Here is an 18,448-nt window from a genome sequence, read left to right on the forward strand (position 1 = left end):
CAGCTTCTCTGTTCAGCAGTTTCACTGTAGAAGGGGATAGAGAAATGTAACACAGGAAATAAAACTGTATAGCACTTATTTACTCATATGCATATGCTTAGTAAAACTACAGATATTTTGGGGCCAGTGAGATAGATCAGTAAGTCAAGTTTCTTTGTCACCAAGCCTGACAGCCTGAGTTCCATCTCCAGGACCCACAAGGTAGGAGAAAATCAACTCCACAGGTTGTTCTCTAACCTCCATATGCATAATGCATACCCCATCCCCAATATACATACAGATAATTGAAAATACAGAAATCTTTACAAGATTAATGGACTGCATCAATGTCAATATTATAGATACATTTTATTAGTTTTGCAAAGTGATAAACTTCAGGGGCCTCCTCTTGTTTTTATGTGTATATATTTATGTGTGGGTAAGTGTGTGATTATGCATGTAGCTCCTAGAGGTTGATGGATATCTTCCTCTATCACTCTTTGCCTTATTTTTTTGACACAGGATCTCTCACTGAACCAAAGAATCACCAACTGGTCAGGATGACTGGTCAGCAAACTCTGGAAACCCAACTGTTTCTGCCCTGCCCTACCCCAATGCTGCGTTTAGAAATATGTTTTTGGGGGATCTGGACTCAGGCCCTCATGCTTATGTGGCAAACATATTTACTCAATGAACTATCTCCCCAACCTTTGGTTTTTGTTTTGTTGTTGTTGTTGTTGAAGACAGGGTCTTACTATGTGGCTATGACTAGCCTAGAACTATGCACATCAGGCTGACCTCAAATTCACAAAATCGACGTGAACGCTGTGAGTAAAGGGGTATACCACCAATACTCAGCCTGTTTTGTTTTGGTTTTTGTAACAGCAGGGTTTCACTTTAACCCTGGCTGATCTGGAAATCATTCTAGAGGCTAAGCTGGTTTCAAATTTAGGCAGTTCTCCTGCTTCAGCCTCTCGAGTGCTGGGATTACAGGCATGAAGCACTATACTCAGATTTTGTATTATTTCTTAAACTGAGTATCAATCTACAATTATTTTACTTAAAAAATCTATAAAAACAAAATGTGAAACACACCTCTAACTTCAGTACTTGGGAGGCAGAGGCAGGAGGATCAGAAGTTAATGTCATCTTCAATTACATAACAGGTGTGAGGTAGCCAGTGCTACAGGAGAGCTTGTCTCAATAAACAAAGGAATTTGGGTGGCAAAGGCAGGTGGATCTCTGAGTTCAAGTCCAGCTTGGTCTACAGAGAAAGCTCCAGGACAGCCAGGGTTACATAGAAAAACCTCATCTCAAAAATAAATATAAACAATTGAAAAAGAAAAGGAAAGACAAAAGCAAGCTACCTAGCTATGATAAAGAATGTCTCCATAGTGGCTTGCTCTTATGTCTCCATTGCAGAATTCAAAAGAGGAAGATTAAGGGCACACATGGTGGTGCACACCTTTAATTCTAACACATGGGAAACAGAGGCAGGAGGAGCTCTGTGAGCTTGAGGTCAGCCTACATAGTAAGCTCCAGAGCACCGAGGACTCATAGAAACCTTGTCTCAAAACACACACACACACACACACACACACACACACACACACACACACACAGACAGAGAGAGAGAGAGAGAGAGAGAGAGAGAGAGAGAGAGTGTAATAAATATTCTCATTAGAAAAAGGAAGATTAATAATAAATAGTATTCATTGGTCCATCAGTAAAATAGCCATAACCATGGGGAGTGGATATTTGTATCTGTTGGCCCAGTAGCTCTACTATTAAAAATGCATAGGATGGGGCTGAAGAGATGGCTCAGTGATTAAGAGTACTTGTTCTTGCTGTAGATTTGGGTTTGGTTCCTAATACCCATGCCAGGTGGCTGACAACTAACACCAGCTCCAGGGTATCCAGTGCTCTCTTCTGACCTCTGAAGGCAACTGCACTTATGTGTACATACTTACAAGCAGACACAGATGCACACACATAATTATAAAATAAACAGGGGATGGGAAAGATGGCTCAGTGGTTGAGAAAACTAGTTGCTTTTCCAGAGGACCTGGGTTGGATTCCCAGAATCCACTTGGCAAATCACAATTATCTGTAATTCCAGTTGCAGGGGATCCAATGCCCTCTTCTGGGATCCAATGCCTTCTTCTGACCTCCACAGGCACCAAGCAACCAAAGAGTGCACACATTCAGGTAAAATATCTGTATACATAAAATAATAAAAGAAAATAAATTAAAAATAAATAAATAGAACTGAGAGATGGCTCAGTGATTTGCTTGCTGCTCTTCTGGAAAATCTGAGTTCAGATGCCAGCATCCATGTTGGGTAGCTCCAACGACCTGTAATTCTAGTTCTTGAAGAGCTAGTGCTCTCTTCTAGGTCTGGCCCAACTCTCTCTAACTCACTCTCTCTCTCTCAAACACACACAACAATAAAAATGAAATAATCTTTAAAAAAAAAACAAACACATAGGGTGGACTGGTGAGCAAAGGTGCTTGCCTCCAAAGCCTAATGACTCGAGTTCAATTCCTAGAACCCATATAGTGAAAGAGAGAATTCCCCAAAATCTCCGTATGCATTCAGTGGCATGTACATGTGCATACACACAGATAAATAAAATGCAATTTAAAAAAATGCTCACACCCTAAGCTCAAAATTCAGCAGGCAGAAGCAGGAGGATCACCAGTTCAGGGTCTTCTTTTGCTACATCGAGTTTGAGCCCAGCCTGGGATGCTTGAAAGCCTGTGCCAAGGGGCTGGAGAGATGGCTCAGAGGTTAAGAACACTGACTGCTCTTCCAGAGGTCCTGAGTTCAATTCCCAGCAACCACATGGTGGCTCACAACCATCTGTAACGAGATCTGGTGCCCTCTTCTGGCCAGCAGTCATTCATGCTGTATACATAATAAATAAATAAATCTTTAAAAAAAAAAAAAAAGAAAGCCTGTGCCAAAAAAAGAGAGGAGGATACTAAAAGATGACTCAGCTGGTAAAGGTGCTTGTTGCCATGCCCAAGGACCTTGGTTCAATCCAAAACCCACACGGTGGAAGAAGAGAACTCAGTCTCTCCATCATCCTTCAACCTCCACATGCACCTCTATATGCATTCAGTGGCATGGACATGTGCATGCCCCCTGTCCTCCAAAAAAAATTCAAAGTCACCTTCAGCTACATAGAAAGTTCAAGGCCAGCCAGAAATATATGAGACACTGTCTCAAAAAAACAGAAACAAAAACAAAAGTGAAAACCTGCATAGTGCTAGGCATGTAACTCAGTAGTAGAGTGCTTGAATATGCTGTGTAAAGTCTTGCTCTATAGCCAAGTGGGGGAAAAAAAACCATGAAAAGATCATACGGGTTGGCTTAGTAAAAAGCACTTGCTACTCTTCAGTTCCCAGTATCCATGTGGCTGCTTAAATCATCTGTAACACTCCAGTTCTAGGAGATCCAATGACCTCTTCTGGCCTCTAGGGGGACCTGGTACACACTTGGTGTACACACACACACACACACACACACATCCAATGACCTCTTCTGGCCTCTAGGGGGACCTGGTACACACTTGGTGTACACACACACGCAGTTAAAACATTCATACACATACAATAAAATTATTTTGGTAGTAAGTACTCTTAACCACTGAGTCATCTCTTCTTTAACTAACTAAACCCAGGCATGGTGGTGCATGACTTTAATCCCACTCAGGAGGCAGAGGCAGGTGGAGTTCTGTGTTTGAGGCTAGCCTGGTCTATAGAATGAGTTCCAGGACAGCCAGGACTACACAGAGAAATCCTGCATCAATAAATAAACAAACAAACAAATAAATAAACAAATAAGCAAGCAAACAAATAAAAGCACTTGTTTCTTGTTACTTTCTTTTCTTTGGTTTTTTTTGAGACACGGTTTCTCTGTGTAGCTTTAGAGCCTGTCCTGGATCTCACTCTGTAGACCAGGCTGGACTCGAACTCACAGCGATTCGCCTGGCTCTGCCTCCCGAGTGCTGGGATTAAAGGCATGCGCCACCCCCACCCCCCAGCGTTATTTTCTTTTTCTAGACAGAGTTTCTCTGTGTAGTCCTAGCTGTCCTGACACATGTCTTTATGGACTAGCCTGGCTTAAACTCAAGAGATCCACCTGCCTCTGCCCCACAAGTGCTGATATTAAAGGCATGGAGTGCCACATCTGGCAAAAGCACTTGTTCTCGCAGAGGATCCAGGTTTGTTTCCCAGTGCCCACATGGCAGTTCCCACCATCTGTACCTTGATTTCCAGGGGATTCAATACCTTTTTCTGGCCTCTGTGGGCACCAGACACGCAAGAAAACACTCATACACATAAAACAAGTAAATCTTTAAAACAAACAATAGGAAAAGAGCTATACATTTCAGTAAGTCTAGGTAATACTTTCTAGATTTTAGACATTACAAAATACACACAATATAATGCCTGGTGGATATACCAGTAGGATAATGTAGGTAAAAATACTTGACAAACTGAAACGTCTGGCAAGTGCTAGTTGCTATACTTCCTAATGGCTACTGCTCTCTGATCTATCCTGGATGAAGGTATACTTGCAAGCAGAACAGTGACTTAGAAATAGTCTGGAAACAGTAGCTTTTCTCTTGGCTAGAGGCACAGAAATTAGAAAACTGATTTCTTAGGGAGTCTGAAAAGAGGGATTCTAGTTACCTCCTCTTCTAGGGGACTGCCACCCTTCTTTCAATCTCCCAAGCTTGTATGTACACACATACACACACATTCTTCAGGGAATCATGAAATCTTTAAAGCAATGATGTCAGGTCTGCTGGTTCATAAAAATAACAGAATTTGGGGCTGGAGAGATGGCTCAGTGTTTAGGAACACTTGCCACTCTTTCAGAGGACCTGGGTTGACTCCCAGCACCCACATGGCAGCTTTTAACCATCTGTAAGTCCAGTTCCAAGAAATCTGATGACAGCTTTTGGCATCTGCAGGTACCAGGTAGAGACATGGTATACAGACAAGCAAGCAAAAACATCCATACATAAAAATAAAAACAGACAAAAACCCAACAATATCCTACTGTATCAAATACTGCTGACTGAGACAGCTTGAGGATCAAGCTTTATACACTCTTTGATGTAATTTCCACAATCTTGAAAAACAGTAGTTTATTAGCATTTATTTTTTAAAATTTGTTTTAAAACACGGAATTAAGAGATTTTAATCACTAGAGCTAAAAGAAAGGCAGGCACTTGGACAAAAAAATAAGACATACTCAAGAATGTAGGTGTGGGCTTCTCAAGAGATTACTGCCTTATCTGCATTTCAGACTAGGAAAGTATGGCTCAAAGTAACTTCCAAAGGATATCTGGTAAGTGGTGGTGCTGGCACCAGAACCCAGAAATGCCTCTGCAATGCAATCTAACCACCATAAAAACTGTATTTCAGTCAGGTAGTGGTGGCACATGCCTTTAATCCCAGTGCTTGGGAGGCAGAGGCAGGAGGATCTCTGTGAGTTCGAGGCTAGCCTGGTCTATAGAGCGAGTTCCAGGATAGGCTCCAAAGCTACAGAGAGAAACCCTGTCTCAAAACTCGCGCCCCCATCCAAAAAACAAAACAAAACAAACAAACAAAAAACAACTATATTTCAAAGTCTCAAGGAGTGCTGCACTGTGAGGAAATTGTGCTGAGGCTATGTGGAGGGAGTCTAGAAAAAGAACCCTGTTTACTCAGTGTTCCTTGGGTAGGCACAGACAAATTCACCATAGGCACAAGGACAGTAGCTGAAGAGAAACATTTTATTCCGTGAGTAAGTTTTTTCATGTTTAATTCAACTGTTTCCATTAAAATCCAATCCATTCTCTGCTCTTCTGCTTCCATGTGGATGGTGAGTGGGTACATGGCTCTCCTCCATGGAAAGTCCTAAGTAGACGGCAGGGGTTCTGTCTCCACCTCTGCTGAGATTATGACTAGGACACTTCTCTTTCCTCAATCACTTGGATCAGAGCAAACCAAGAGGAATTCGAGAAAATGGACCATGAAAGACAAGCAGCAAAGAGAACCCCAACCAAATCAAGAAGGCCAGCTGGGAGAATTCCTGAAATCTCCTGGGGTCTTCGCAGGTAAAAGTTTTCCCAACAGGCTCAGCAGCAGGCTTCATGTCAGATATCAATTCCACTGTGGTGGTCTGGCCAGTATCTCTCAAGCTAGTACCTCCTGTCTCTATGGGACATCCACAGTTACCTTGCTCAGATAAGGAGAAGCTATGGATCCTGCCACTCTGTATTCCCCTTCCACTCCAATACTATCTTGCTGTATTTGTTCAAGTTTAGACAAAGCAATAAAGGACTATAGAGATAGCCAGGGAAGAGAATAATTTTGGCAGGAGGATGTGGAGATTTCAAGGCTAGGTCCAGAGGAACTCTTCTGGGATCTCAAGGCCAAATCTAAAACTCTGTCTTCTTTCCTTCTCATACAAGAGCCAGGAGAACAACTGGGTTATGGCCATACCATCCCAAATGTGACTGATCTTATAAACTAAGCAGGCTCTGACCTACTTGGATTATAGAACGACTAGGGCCTAAAACTGGACACAGAATAGAAGGTTGTGTCTCCTTCCTCCCTCTGTTCTTCATACATTATTCTACTCTGGGTTCAAAGCATGCCCACTCTCCACTTTGGTTTCCCTTGACCCATCTACCCTATGGACAGGAGAGAGTTAATGGCATGATATGGGCAAGCTATAAATTTCCCATCAGCGTGGAGAGAACAGGATTGTTGGCAGGGAGGGGGCTGGGCTGGGCACGCGGGGCGGGGGGGGGGGGGGGGGGGATCTGGGAAAAAGCCAGGAGGTTGTCTCTAGGTAACAATAAACACTGCAAGCAGGAGCAGCTGTTACACTTACTCTCTCTGCATCACAATGCTGAAATAACACTAATAAACCAGTGTGCCCAATGCACAGGCATACACACATTTAGGGCCAAGGTTCCAGTTGCACCTCTAGGGCTGCCCTCTGCTCTAGAGCAGGGTCTTGATGCCACAGACATAGCAGTCCAGACCTGGGTATACTTGCAGGGGAAGATGAGGCTGGTGAGTGCTTCCCAATCCAAAGGCAGTCATGGAGTCAAGCTGGGCAGCAAAGGCTGGGAATACAATTCAGATTCTGTGATATTCAGTGGTAGAAACAACACAAATTTAGCTATCTCTCAGCTGGGAAGAAAGGAAGGGGGCAGGAGGTGCGTGTAAGGAGAGATAATTACTTACCATATCTGGTCAGACTGGAGGTAATCAGGTGGCCAAGAGTTGAGCTGGCCAGTGGGAGGTGAAAGAAAAGGGAGCGGAGAAAGGAATTTGGGAAGGAAGAGGATCAAGGAGAATGTGATATCTCTCCTGGGGCTAAAGGCCCCCATTCCTGCCTATATCTCACTGTATATATATCTAGGCTTCCCTTCGTAGTCCAAGTTTTATATCCAGGGCCAGATGATGTGTTGGCTTAGGTCAGAACTAAGCTTTAGGAACGGGTCCCAGAGCTCCTTCCACTGCCAGGAAGGAGGAAAAGTGACACACTGCTCTCACCTTCCTGTATGAAGTACAGTTCATCTGTCTGTCTGTCTGTCCAACCAGAGTCATGTCTGGATGACCAGCAGAGGGGAAGAGGACTCTCACTCTGCCTAGAAAACAGAGCTTCCAGCAATAAAAGGAACAGAAACAGACAAGAACTCATGATCTATCACAGAATACCCACCAAACCCTCTCTTCTATGAGGCCAGAGGTCAGGGTGTTTATTATCATGTGCCTGGATATACGAATATCCAAAGTCCCTATTGTTCTCTTCTTGCCAGTTCCAGTCACGGACTGAGAATGGATGGAGAGGATGCATATTGCTCACTTGACCCGTGAGGGAGAACACCAGCATTTCTGAACATCGGTGGCTGCAGCCATTTCCCAGCCTGTACCAAACCCTGTTCAGCAGTCTAAGTGCCACTAGATGCTCCTCTCTGGTCCAAGGTGTCTGAGTCTAGTGAGGAGAGCACTAAGCACAGGTGGCAATCCTTTCTGGGTCTGGTCTTGTAGTAGTATTTATCTTGTGTTTGTTTGTCTATTGAATTTCTATGTGGCTGGAGAGATGGCTGAGTGGTTAAGAGCACTTGCTGCTCTTGCAGAGACCCAGGTTCAGTTCCTAGCACCCACATGGCAGCCCATAACCATCTGTAACTCCAGTTCCAGCGATCTGTTGCTCCCTTCTGGTCTCCACAGTAGTCACCAGGCACACATGTGAAACACAGACATACATGCAGTCAAAACATCCACACACATAAAATAATCTTCAAAAAGAAATTTTTGGCACTAGGTATGGTAGTACATGCTTATAGCTACAGTACTTTGGAAGATGAGGCAGTATTGAGACTTGGCACCCAACTTGGGCCACATAATGAGATTCTGTCTCAATAATAAACAAACAACAGCCCCACCCCACAAAGTTTTATGTTAGCTGGGCACACAGAATTCTAGGCAGGCAACTGAGGAACGATAGTAACAGCTGTTTACCAAGAAAACCTCTCTTTTGGAAGGTACCCAGGATTTCTGGGCTGCCCTGCCACTAATGGATGTCTTATATTCTCTGTGTAGCCTGTGGAGATGGTGGGTGATATCTCAGTCTTTCTTCCCTAGGACAACTCAATCTCTCCTGTTTACTTCTTTCTCATTTCTCCCTTTCTTTTCATAGCTGGGACATCTCCTAATCTAGATGAGAGATTTTTCATCTACAGAGCTCAGAGTGGGCAGGACTGGGGCAAAAGGAAACTCTAACAGACTTGATCCCCTCCCCTCTGTTGTTTTCATGAGCCACCCCCATTGCTGAGTCACCAGAACCTCAAGCTCTGCTGAGCTGCCAGCAGCCTTCTTCCTCCCCTCTTACAGACAGGCAAGTATGTACCCAGTAAGCCCCAGTGTCCACCAATTTCCTACCATAGGGCCACAGCACTCTATCTCATCCCTAGGAATCTGTAACACAGACACAGAGATGAATGAGCAAAGGAGTGTGAGACCTGAGCTGTGCTGTGCAGAGGCACAGTGCTGGTTGCCTGCACAGTGGAACAGGATCACTAGTCAGGAGAGCTGGCACACTTGGGCATATTGCCTCAGCAGCATGGAAAAGGAAGCAGAAGAAGATGGGGCAAGAATGCTGTTTCAGAAGCAGACATCTCCTGGCTTCATCTCTGGCCTGTTTCTTCTTTTGGGGCCAGTGGGCACCACAGCACTGCTACCTCTGTCAACGCCTTTCTCTGCTTTCCCTTTCTGTCTACAGCTCTGGAAGACACAGGATCTGCATAATAGCTTTCTATGTCTCAAGGTGAAAGGTTCAGATTTTCAGATCTACCCTCAACCCATGGGAAAACTAAAGGGAGAAGGAAGAAAGAGGCCCCATTAGAGTAAAATCTAAACGGCAGGCCAATGCTGACCAATCTCAGAAGGCAAGGAATTCTGGGTACTGCTACCTCTTCCTACCATATGTACTTCATATCTAAGTATTTTCCCACAAAGGGCCTGAGTTTCTTCTGGACTTCAGAGCAGGTTCTAGATGTGGACTTAAAGCTATAGATTTGACACCCTGGGATAACCTTGGGAGTAGATGGCAGACCTGGCAGAATTGATGGGAGGGAGAGTATTTCTATTCCTCAGAGAATATCCAGAATGTAGAGTGAATGCTTCCCTATGCTGCCAGGACACTAGAGTAGGGATGAACCAATTACCAAGAGCAAAAAAGAGTAGCAGGTTTATATACAGAAAGTAGCTACCTTCCCTCTTTTGCTGTGTGCTGTTCTTCAGTGCTCTGTGTTCCAGACTAGAAACAGCAGCTTTGTGAAGAGTAGCCACCTAGCTCCACACAATATTCACTATGAATGTCCTGCACTATATTGAGCAGCCAGTCCCACAGGTGGAACTATAAAGTCTCAGTTCTTTTATGTTTGGTTGTAAGCCTAGCCTTTAACGGTTACGCCATCTCTCCATCACTAGGTCTCAGTTCTAAAATGTGGGACGTCCTGTCTTCCCTTCTTCCTCGTCACCCTGACAGGACAGCCTTTGGCACAGTTTCCTGAGGCCCCTGGAAACAGAAAGGGGCCTAGAAGGATTTTTATCAGATTGTCCTAGGGGGATATGAGGGCCTCTCACCATGTCTGTGAGTAACAGACCATGACAGCCCCTGACAGTCTAAGGCAGATCAGGACAAGGTTGGAAACTGCAGAGCCAGATCCTGCTTTTCTCAAGGGCCTGAGGGTAAAAACAGGTTACCAAGATAGAAGACAGTTCTAGGGGTGGAAGGAAGGTAAGGATGAGAGCTGGAGAGTGTGGCAAATTCTTTTGGTGTTGCCTTCTAACCCTGAATCATCCTTGCCTCCAGTTCAGTTTAGCCTCATGAAGCACAGATCACAGAGTGTTGAAGATTTTGAGAAAAGAGGAGATTGCTGAGGATGACACCTTTGGCAACTTGGTAGGAAAGCCTCTATTACCTTCACTTGTCCTTCTGCCCCTGGCCCTAGCATATGAGCAATGAAGGAAATAAGGGAATGGGGATAAAGGCAGCTGGAAATATGCCCTTCTCTTTAGGATAAACCAACACTACAAGAGCCAGAAGAGACCAAAGACTCTAAGGCCAGGATACTACATGAATTGAGGAACATTTCTAATTTATTTTGCAGGACCTTGCATTGAATGCTGTCTCTATTGTAGTCATGAGACAAGAGGTGTAAAACTATCCTTGACATTTTGGCATAACTTTTCCAATTGCTTATATTATAGCATGGAAACTTGTGATGAGATTTCGATAAAAAACGCCAGATGGTGGTGGCACACGCCTTTAATCCTAGCACTCCAGAGGCAGAGGCAGGCAGATCTCTGAGTTTGAGACCAGCCTGGTCTACAGAGTGAGTTCCAGGACAGCCAGGGCTACACAAAGAAACTCTGTCTCAAAACAAACAAACAGGGTTAGGGAGATGGCTCAGAGGTTAAGAGCACTGGCTGCTGATCCAGAGGACCTGAGTTCAATTCCCAGTAACCCCATGGTGGCTCACAACCATCTGTAGTAAGATCTGGTGCCCTCTTCTGGCCTGCAGGCATACATGCAGGTAGAACACTGTCTACATAATAAAATAAATAAATCTTAAAAAACAAACAAACAAACAAATTCCATTAAAAAAATTAGTCGGGGTTGGGGATTTAGCTCAGTGGTAGAGCACTTGCCTAGCAAGCGCAAGGCCCTGGGTTTGGTCCTCAGCTCCGGGGGGGGGGGGGGGGGGGGGGGGGGGGGGGGGGGGGGGGGGGGAATTAGTCTTACTTGGGAGATCTGCCTTTTGGTTAAGTAGTTGAGGTAGCTGAAGCATTTCCTTCCCTTAGACCTTAAAAAACATGGCAAAATCCTATAGAGAGGGGCTGGAGGCAAAAATGGTAATGACCTCTGGAACAGGCTGCACAAAGGGGGATGCTCCCATATCACATCGCTTACAAGCTGCACCTGCTGAACTTTCCTAAACTGCTTCCAACACTCAGGAAACAGTGACAAGAGTCACTTGACATGTCAGACAGTGGAGGACAGAACGTCATGATTATGTTTTTCATTTGACTTTCTTCCCTCCTTACCTACCTACTTTTTCTTGCCCTGTGCTCCCAGGAACTCTCCAAATCCAGAACACAATGCAACTTCAGGGCAGGATTCAACTGGTTCCTCCTCTCTGGGTCTTGGTTTCCACATCTGTACAATGAAGGGGTCAGGCAAGATGAGCTCCAAGTTCCTTCTTACAACATTAAGGTTCTAAGATTTAGACCCAAAGTCACCAGGTCTCATTTGCATACCATTTTGCTTGTAACCTCTATGACAGTCCCAGGTCCATGGTCCCTAGCTCTTATTCTCTCTTCAGGAGCTCAAAGTTCAACCCTACTTCCCTTTCATAATCTTATACTCAACTGTAGGCGCAAGAAAACAGCCTTACCTACTATTCTGGCTGTAAATTTAGGCTGCAGACCTGAGTCAGTCAGCACACTTCCATCTCTTTGGAGGTCCTGGCAGTTGGGGGGGAATCCTGGCACCTTTCCCCAGTGCCTCCCCTCCTCCTCCACTTCGCTGTTCTCCATGCCAGAACGCAAAGTGGCCAGTGATTGATGGGCCTGGGTTCCTGGTAACCGCACCCAGTGGCCCAATCCTCCTCCCTTATCCAATCCCTCCCCTGTCCCTATTCAGAGATCAGATTGTCTCATGTTAGTCCCTGAGGTCCCATTAATTAAAAATACATCCAATTAAATGGCAGGTGAAAACGTGCTATTGGCGCTCTACACCCCCCTGCCCCAGCTTGGTCTTTCCACCCTCACCCCCCTTTTAAGGCTCAGCTGTGCTTTGAGCTGAGAAAAAAAAAAAAAAGATGTGGAGAGAGGGAGTAGAGGAAGACATAGGGTAGGAGTATGACATGGGGCGGGGTGTGTGTGTGTGTGCTTGAACCTCTGCCAGGATAGCATGTGCCAGTCTGGGAGGGTGGCACTATGCCCTGGTGTCTAATTTCTGGAGGTGTGAGTAGGTTAAGTCAGCTGGGTACCCACCTCCATTTCTCTTAAAGGGGCAGAGGGCAGTCAGAGGGCATGGTTGCTGTACTCTTCTAGATTTGATAGGCAAGGAACAGAAGTGTAAATGGCAGAGGGATCTTTGGAGTGGATAAGATTTTCAGGGGTGGGAAGGGTCTGATTCATCTTGGTATACCTCTGCTATTTCCCAAACTAGGAAGATAAAGGGCAACTGACTGGGACCCAGGTGTCAGGGCATTGTGACACTCTGGAGCTTGGCTATGTCTACCCTTCCTACAAGAAAGCTGAGGAAAGGATTGAGAGAGGAAGGAAGGAGCCATAATTTGGGTGGGAACAGATGGGTCAGATAGGATAAAATATACACAGATGGATATTCATGTGAATACCATGTCCCTGAGTACCTTAGATAAAAAGACTCAGAGAGACCTTTCCTGTTGGCTCTTTCTCTAAGCAAAAATTAGCAGCAGTAGCATCATGTCACCATGGCCTGGCTGTCTAGTAGGCTGCACACAGGGTAGCTCCTTGACAGTCACTGATCTCACTTTCTTCTATCCTATGGAGTCCTAGCATCTTGCCAGGTAAGGCATCTGCCTCCAACCCAAGGTGCTCCTCTGGCCCCAAGCAACACAAGTCTAACAGACACTGGACACTGTAAGGAAGGACTGACTAAGGGTGGCCTCAGAATCAGGCAGGAGCAAGGGTGCCAACTCAGGGTTTCGGCCTGGCTGCCTTGGCAGCCTCAGCACCTCCTCACTTCACTTTAACGCTAATTGGAGATTTTAATCTGCACTGCTGCTCTGCTCAGGGTGCTGGGGGGAGCACCAGCTGTGCAGTAATTCCAGCAGCACCGACTGTTTAATCAAGCTGTCCTCCTGGGGAGGGGCCTTCAGGCATGGGGGAAGGAGGAAGACCTCTGTCATTTCCCTGAGCCTGTTCATTCTGGAAGGCCTTCTGAGGGTAAACTGTGGAGCTCTCAGTCCCATAGGGCCCAAGTCGCTTGGCATGCCCAGCAGAGCCAATGACATGGCATAGGGTAGACATGAGGCTCATAGCCAAAGCAGTCCCCTTCATGCTGTTTTCTGATATAATTTTGGCTTAGAGCTCTCTGGAGTCCTGGGTGTGCTTTGCCCGATCAGATACAAAGATCTACTAGACTTGAATACTGTAGCTTTGTGTTGGTGAGGGTGCCAGGGGGAGATGAGGTAACCTATTTTCTCAGTCTTCAGTTCCCAATACTTTCTCACCAACAAAGATACTTTTGAATACTTGTAAAAAAAACTTTTCCCCCTCTGAAATCCAACCATTCCCACCCTCCTGAACTAGAACTCAATATCTCTGGGATAAAGGGACAATGGGCTTGACAGCTGGAGCCACCTACCTTGGAGAGTACCTGGAACTTCTAAGTTCAACTGGGCACCCACTCAATCAGCAGGCCTGAAGGGCCAAGTGCACAGGCCTCAGTCATTTGAAAGGTATAACAAGTGCTATCAATTTTTTTTCTGGCTTCCGGTCCAGGTTCTCTGGCTCTCTGGGAGTGTTTGTGATCCTGTCCCTTGGAAAGAGTGCCCTCATCCAACTGTTTCCTAAGGGGCTTGAGTTTTAATTGGCCAGCAGTGCCCTCGTGTGGTAGAAATCAGGACTGCAATTGCCCCGCTGGGTAGACTGCTTTGAGGAATCAGGTAGCCTGGCTGACAGAAAAGTAGCAGTTGAAAATGTAGGTGATCTCCAATGCCATCAAGGAACTAAATGCATAGGTACTACCTGACTACTTCGTGGGATATTTCCTGCCTTCTAACATCTACTTTCTCTTCCTCACTCTGTCACACATGCTCCTAAGGGAAGAAGCACCTGGCTTAGAGCAGGCACTTATCTAGGCCTGCTGCTTCGGCTGTCTAGGTTGCAAAAGTGAGAGAGGCACTGCTGAGAAAAGGACCAGAGAGTCAGGAGGATAAGGCAGTGTTACCTCTAGCCTCCAGGAGGCAGGAAGATGCTCTACAACGCTCCACAGGCCCCAGAATAAAGAAGACACCCAGACTTTTAAAGCAGTAACATCTAGTGGTTGATTCTACTCTAGAAACATTCCTTTTCCACTCCCTGAGGTATGTGGGGGTTAGGTAAGATGCTGGTTCTTTTGTTGTTGTTTTTTGACACAGGGTTTCTCTGTGCAGCTGTGGCTGGCCTGGAACTTGCTCTGCAGATCAGGCTGGTTTCAAATTCAGAGATTCACCTGCCTCGGCCTCCTGAGTGCTGGGATTAAAAGTGTGTGCCACCACTGCCCAGCCTAAGGAACAGACACTAAATAAACACTCTCAAAAGATCCAGGTATTTTCCCAGTAGGCCTTCAGACTTTCAGCTTCCAAGAGAAAGGGTATTTGTTACTGGGTCATCTTTCACCAGTGCCAAAGACTGTTTACTGGTCCTTTCACACACCTGCTAAATGAGGGAAATGGTTCTGAACTACAGAAAGTGATGGACATTAGAAGGGGACCTCTAAAGACTAGGACTTGGAAATTACTAAGACAAAGAGCTGAGTGACAGATGACTTCCCTTTTTGGAGACACTAAACAACAACAAAATTCCTTGAGAAGCTAGAGGTAGACCCTCTAGTCCCAGCTCCTATGAGGGGTAGAGGGAGGGAGAGAAACAGACACACAGAGACAGAGGCCATCATTTGTGAGGGAGTGAAGCAGCACAACCTACTAGCAGGGAAGGAAGGTGGAGGTGCTGGTTCTGGGTACTGAAGGCAGAGGAAGCAGGCTGCAGGCCTTTACTTCAGGTGTCTCATGTAGTACTTGGACAGATGGAATCTTCCACTGAACCTAGAAAGAAGGTAGTGAAGCTGGTTAGAGGCAATGAGAAGAGATACTATTGTCCTATCTTGACTTGAAATAGAAAACAAAACAAAACAAGTTTTTTGGGGAAAAAAAGGTGTTTTGTGTATGAAGGGATATGGGCAAGTGAGCCAGCTATCCTACAGGAGACTGGCGGTAACTGAGTAAGAATATCAGTAATCCACTGTAGAGGAATTTCCCTTAACACAGGAATGAAATAACTGCTACAGCTCGAGAGGGGCTCGCCCATTCTAGCTGGAAGAGAACCTGTTAACTAGAAGGTAGGACCCCAGAACAGGGCCAAATAAAAAGCTCAGGAGCCCTTCTGGAGATCTCAGGAAAGGATAAGAAACTTCCTGGCCATGAGTGGGGTGCTACTCCATGTAAAATCAGGCCAGTAGCTTCTGACTGACTTTTAAGTCCCTACCTGGCTTCAAGTATTGTGGATGAGACTGTTTGACAGGCTCTGGATGCAAGGTAACTGATGGATGTCCCTGAGTTCTTCAGGGGCCATCTCTGCTGCTGCCACCTGTAAAGAATAAATAAGAGGCTGTATCAGACATAAGACACAGGACTAGACAACAAAGAGGGTCTTTGGTTATGCACAAGATATTATAGTTGGCAGCTACCAGCAATATTGTGATAGCAGCTGTTTTTCCAATTATCTTAAACCTGGACTGCCCCAAAATTGCCAGATGAATCTTAAAAATGCTTCCAGAGGAATTGACTATTCCAGATTCCTACCTCCAAGGAACTAGCTCCCAGGCTGGTAAGTGCAAACCATGGCCCCAATACTTAGACATGTATCAGGAAATTCAACAGAAATAGACGCTGTGAAACATGGAATTACTATAAAGGGCAATGAGCATTAGTGTTAATATAAGGTTAATGCAAGATTATAACTTGGAGGAGGCAACCTAACATTAGACCAGATCACCAGCTTGGATTTAAGGTTCTCATGTCTACCAAAGCTTCTATAAAAGGAGTTCTGAGTGAGACAATGGCCCTGATTATGAAGCAGAAAGGTGTGCAGGAGAGCAGACTTGTTGCAATTTGGGCAAGTAGGTCTATCAGACATTTCCTAGTCAGGGACGAAGCCTTTGCATGGACATCAACCCCACATTTCTCTATCCTGCCAACTACAGTGCAAGAGACTAACTGTAACTGATATATAATGAGATCTATCCCTTTGTTATCCACAGACAATATCCAATTGGCAGGTCCCCTAACACAGACCGTAACTATCTCCAAGTTGTCCAGTGTTTCTCTGCTTCCTTCAGCATTTCCCTTTTCGCTATTACAGGTTCCCAATTTCCTATGTCCAGAGAAAGCAAGCATAGGAAAGGGCAGAAGACATAGCTCCAGAATGAGATGACCCTGTCCCATAGGCCTTTTAACCTATTTTGGGTTCTGACCACTGTGAAACACTTTTCCTTATGCACTGTCCAAGAATACCAAATACTGCTTCCCCCTCCCTACCAATAAGAGAAAGGTAGAAGGTCCCCTACCAACTTCCTTGAATCTGAGAGTACTTTGTTTTGCCTTGAATCCTGTAGTTCCATATTCCATTCAGAGACACCCACTCCCAGCCCTGCCTTAAAGAAGTGCTCTCTCTCTCTCTCTCTCCATTTTGATTCTTTCCAACATAGCTTTATTGAAACGCTAAAGAGCCTGAGCTGAGATTTAGTATGAATTTTTCACATTGCCTCTGAGGATCTTTTCCTATCATCATTCCCCCTAGTTTGTAGTTAAGTGTTCTTTGAAAATTTGGGGTAACAGCATTTGGATCTTTGGCTGTGGCTACTACTTCTTCCCCAACAAAGTAGAGTCCTTATATCTAAGAAAAAATTATTTATAAAATTTGTATGTCACTGAGAGATTTTTTTTAAAAATTACATTACTTATTTATTTTATGTGTATGTGAGGGGTGCCTATGCTGCAGTACATTTATGGAGGTCAGAGGACAACTTGTAGGAGCCAGTTCTCTCCTTCTGTAATGTAGGTCTTGGGGATGGACCTCAATCTGTTAGGCTTGACAGCAGGCACCTTTACAAGCTGAGCTATTTTACTGGCCCTGAATGAATCTCGTTTCTTTAAGACAGGGTCTCACATGTAGTCCTGGTTGACCTCAAGATCTGCCTGTCTCTGCCTCCTGACCCCTGGGGTTAAAGGTCTATGTTACCAAACGTGGCCACTAAGAGATTATTCTTGAAGGTAGAAATACGTAACACGGTTTCATACTAATGACTTTAAGTCTACTTTCATTCCTCAATTTCTATCTCTTCTCCTTTAGAATCTCAAGTTTTTTCTTACTTGAAGTAGCTTGGGGTTATCAGGAATAGGCAATCTAAAAGCTGAAGGCTTGATACTTACTCATGTAGGTTAAAACTCTGCCTCTGGGAGCTAGTCCTAGATGGCTCAACAGCCTCACTGCATGACTGGATCAGACACTTCCCCTCCCTGAGCTTCAGCACCTTGCTCTAAAGAGGGGCTGGATTATGTGACCTCTTTTCTAGCTCTGGAAATCTATGATTCTGTGAAGTGCAAGACCTACATGTTCCTTCCTCCCCAGTGGTATCTGAGCCCATCACCCTTCTCTACGCCACTGCAGAAAGAAGTACCCGACAGTATGTGCCTTCCTAATATACTTTGACTAAAGGGGAAAATGAACCCTGAGAGTTCTTCCTCTAAGTGCCAAGCCCTTCTAAGAGGAAAAGGTAAGGAAGGGATCTAATTCCGATTTTGATAAAACAGGAGACAGTCTCTCCCTGTCCTCAATTTGCCAGACTGAACACACACTTGACTTTGCCCTAGGGAACCCATGTAAGTAGTGGCTGCTAGTCCAACAGTAGTATGTGTAGATGGGAAGGAAGGACATGTAAATACATCCACAACAGAGAAATAAATATCAAAGCTCACACACTCCTGTTTTCCTACTTTGGGCCTGTACATGCCTGCCAAGAAGCCTTAGTAAGAGTGGACACAGCATCCCAGCCTTCCTCCTCCCCAAAGTCAGAAAGGAAGAGACAGTGAGACAGGAGCTACTTGGCTTCCTATAAATTGTTTTGTCCTTC

At 45.1% G+C, this 18,448-nt stretch overlaps 1 protein-coding gene across 4 annotated transcripts in view; it reads right to left on the minus strand.

The window, feature by feature from the left end:
* Positions 1-327: 327 nt before the first annotated feature.
* Cdk12 (cyclin dependent kinase 12) overlaps positions 328-18,448 on the minus strand; it is an 85,213-nt gene continuing 67,092 nt past the window's right edge. The window contains exons 15-18 of one of the 4 annotated variants that reach the window (XM_052759632.1): positions 15,802-15,903; positions 15,244-15,362; positions 11,615-11,722; positions 328-2,196 (exon numbers count right to left, since the gene is read on the minus strand). In XM_052759632.1, coding sequence (XP_052615592.1) covers positions 15,311-15,362; positions 15,802-15,903 — 154 coding nt within the window. In that variant the 3' untranslated portion in view covers positions 328-2,196; positions 11,615-11,722; positions 15,244-15,310. Of the gene's footprint in view, positions 2,197-6,801; positions 7,116-11,614; positions 11,723-15,239; positions 15,363-15,801; positions 15,904-18,448 lie in introns of those variants that run through there. The other 3 variants (XM_052759633.1, XM_052759631.1, XM_052759634.1) reach the window with 3 other exon arrangements.

The sequence above is a fragment of the Peromyscus californicus genome, unplaced genomic scaffold (assembly GCF_007827085.1).
Source record: "Peromyscus californicus insignis strain IS unplaced genomic scaffold, ASM782708v3 Scaffold_3__1_contigs__length_106647218, whole genome shotgun sequence".
Taxonomy (NCBI): domain Eukaryota; kingdom Metazoa; phylum Chordata; class Mammalia; order Rodentia; family Cricetidae; genus Peromyscus; species Peromyscus californicus.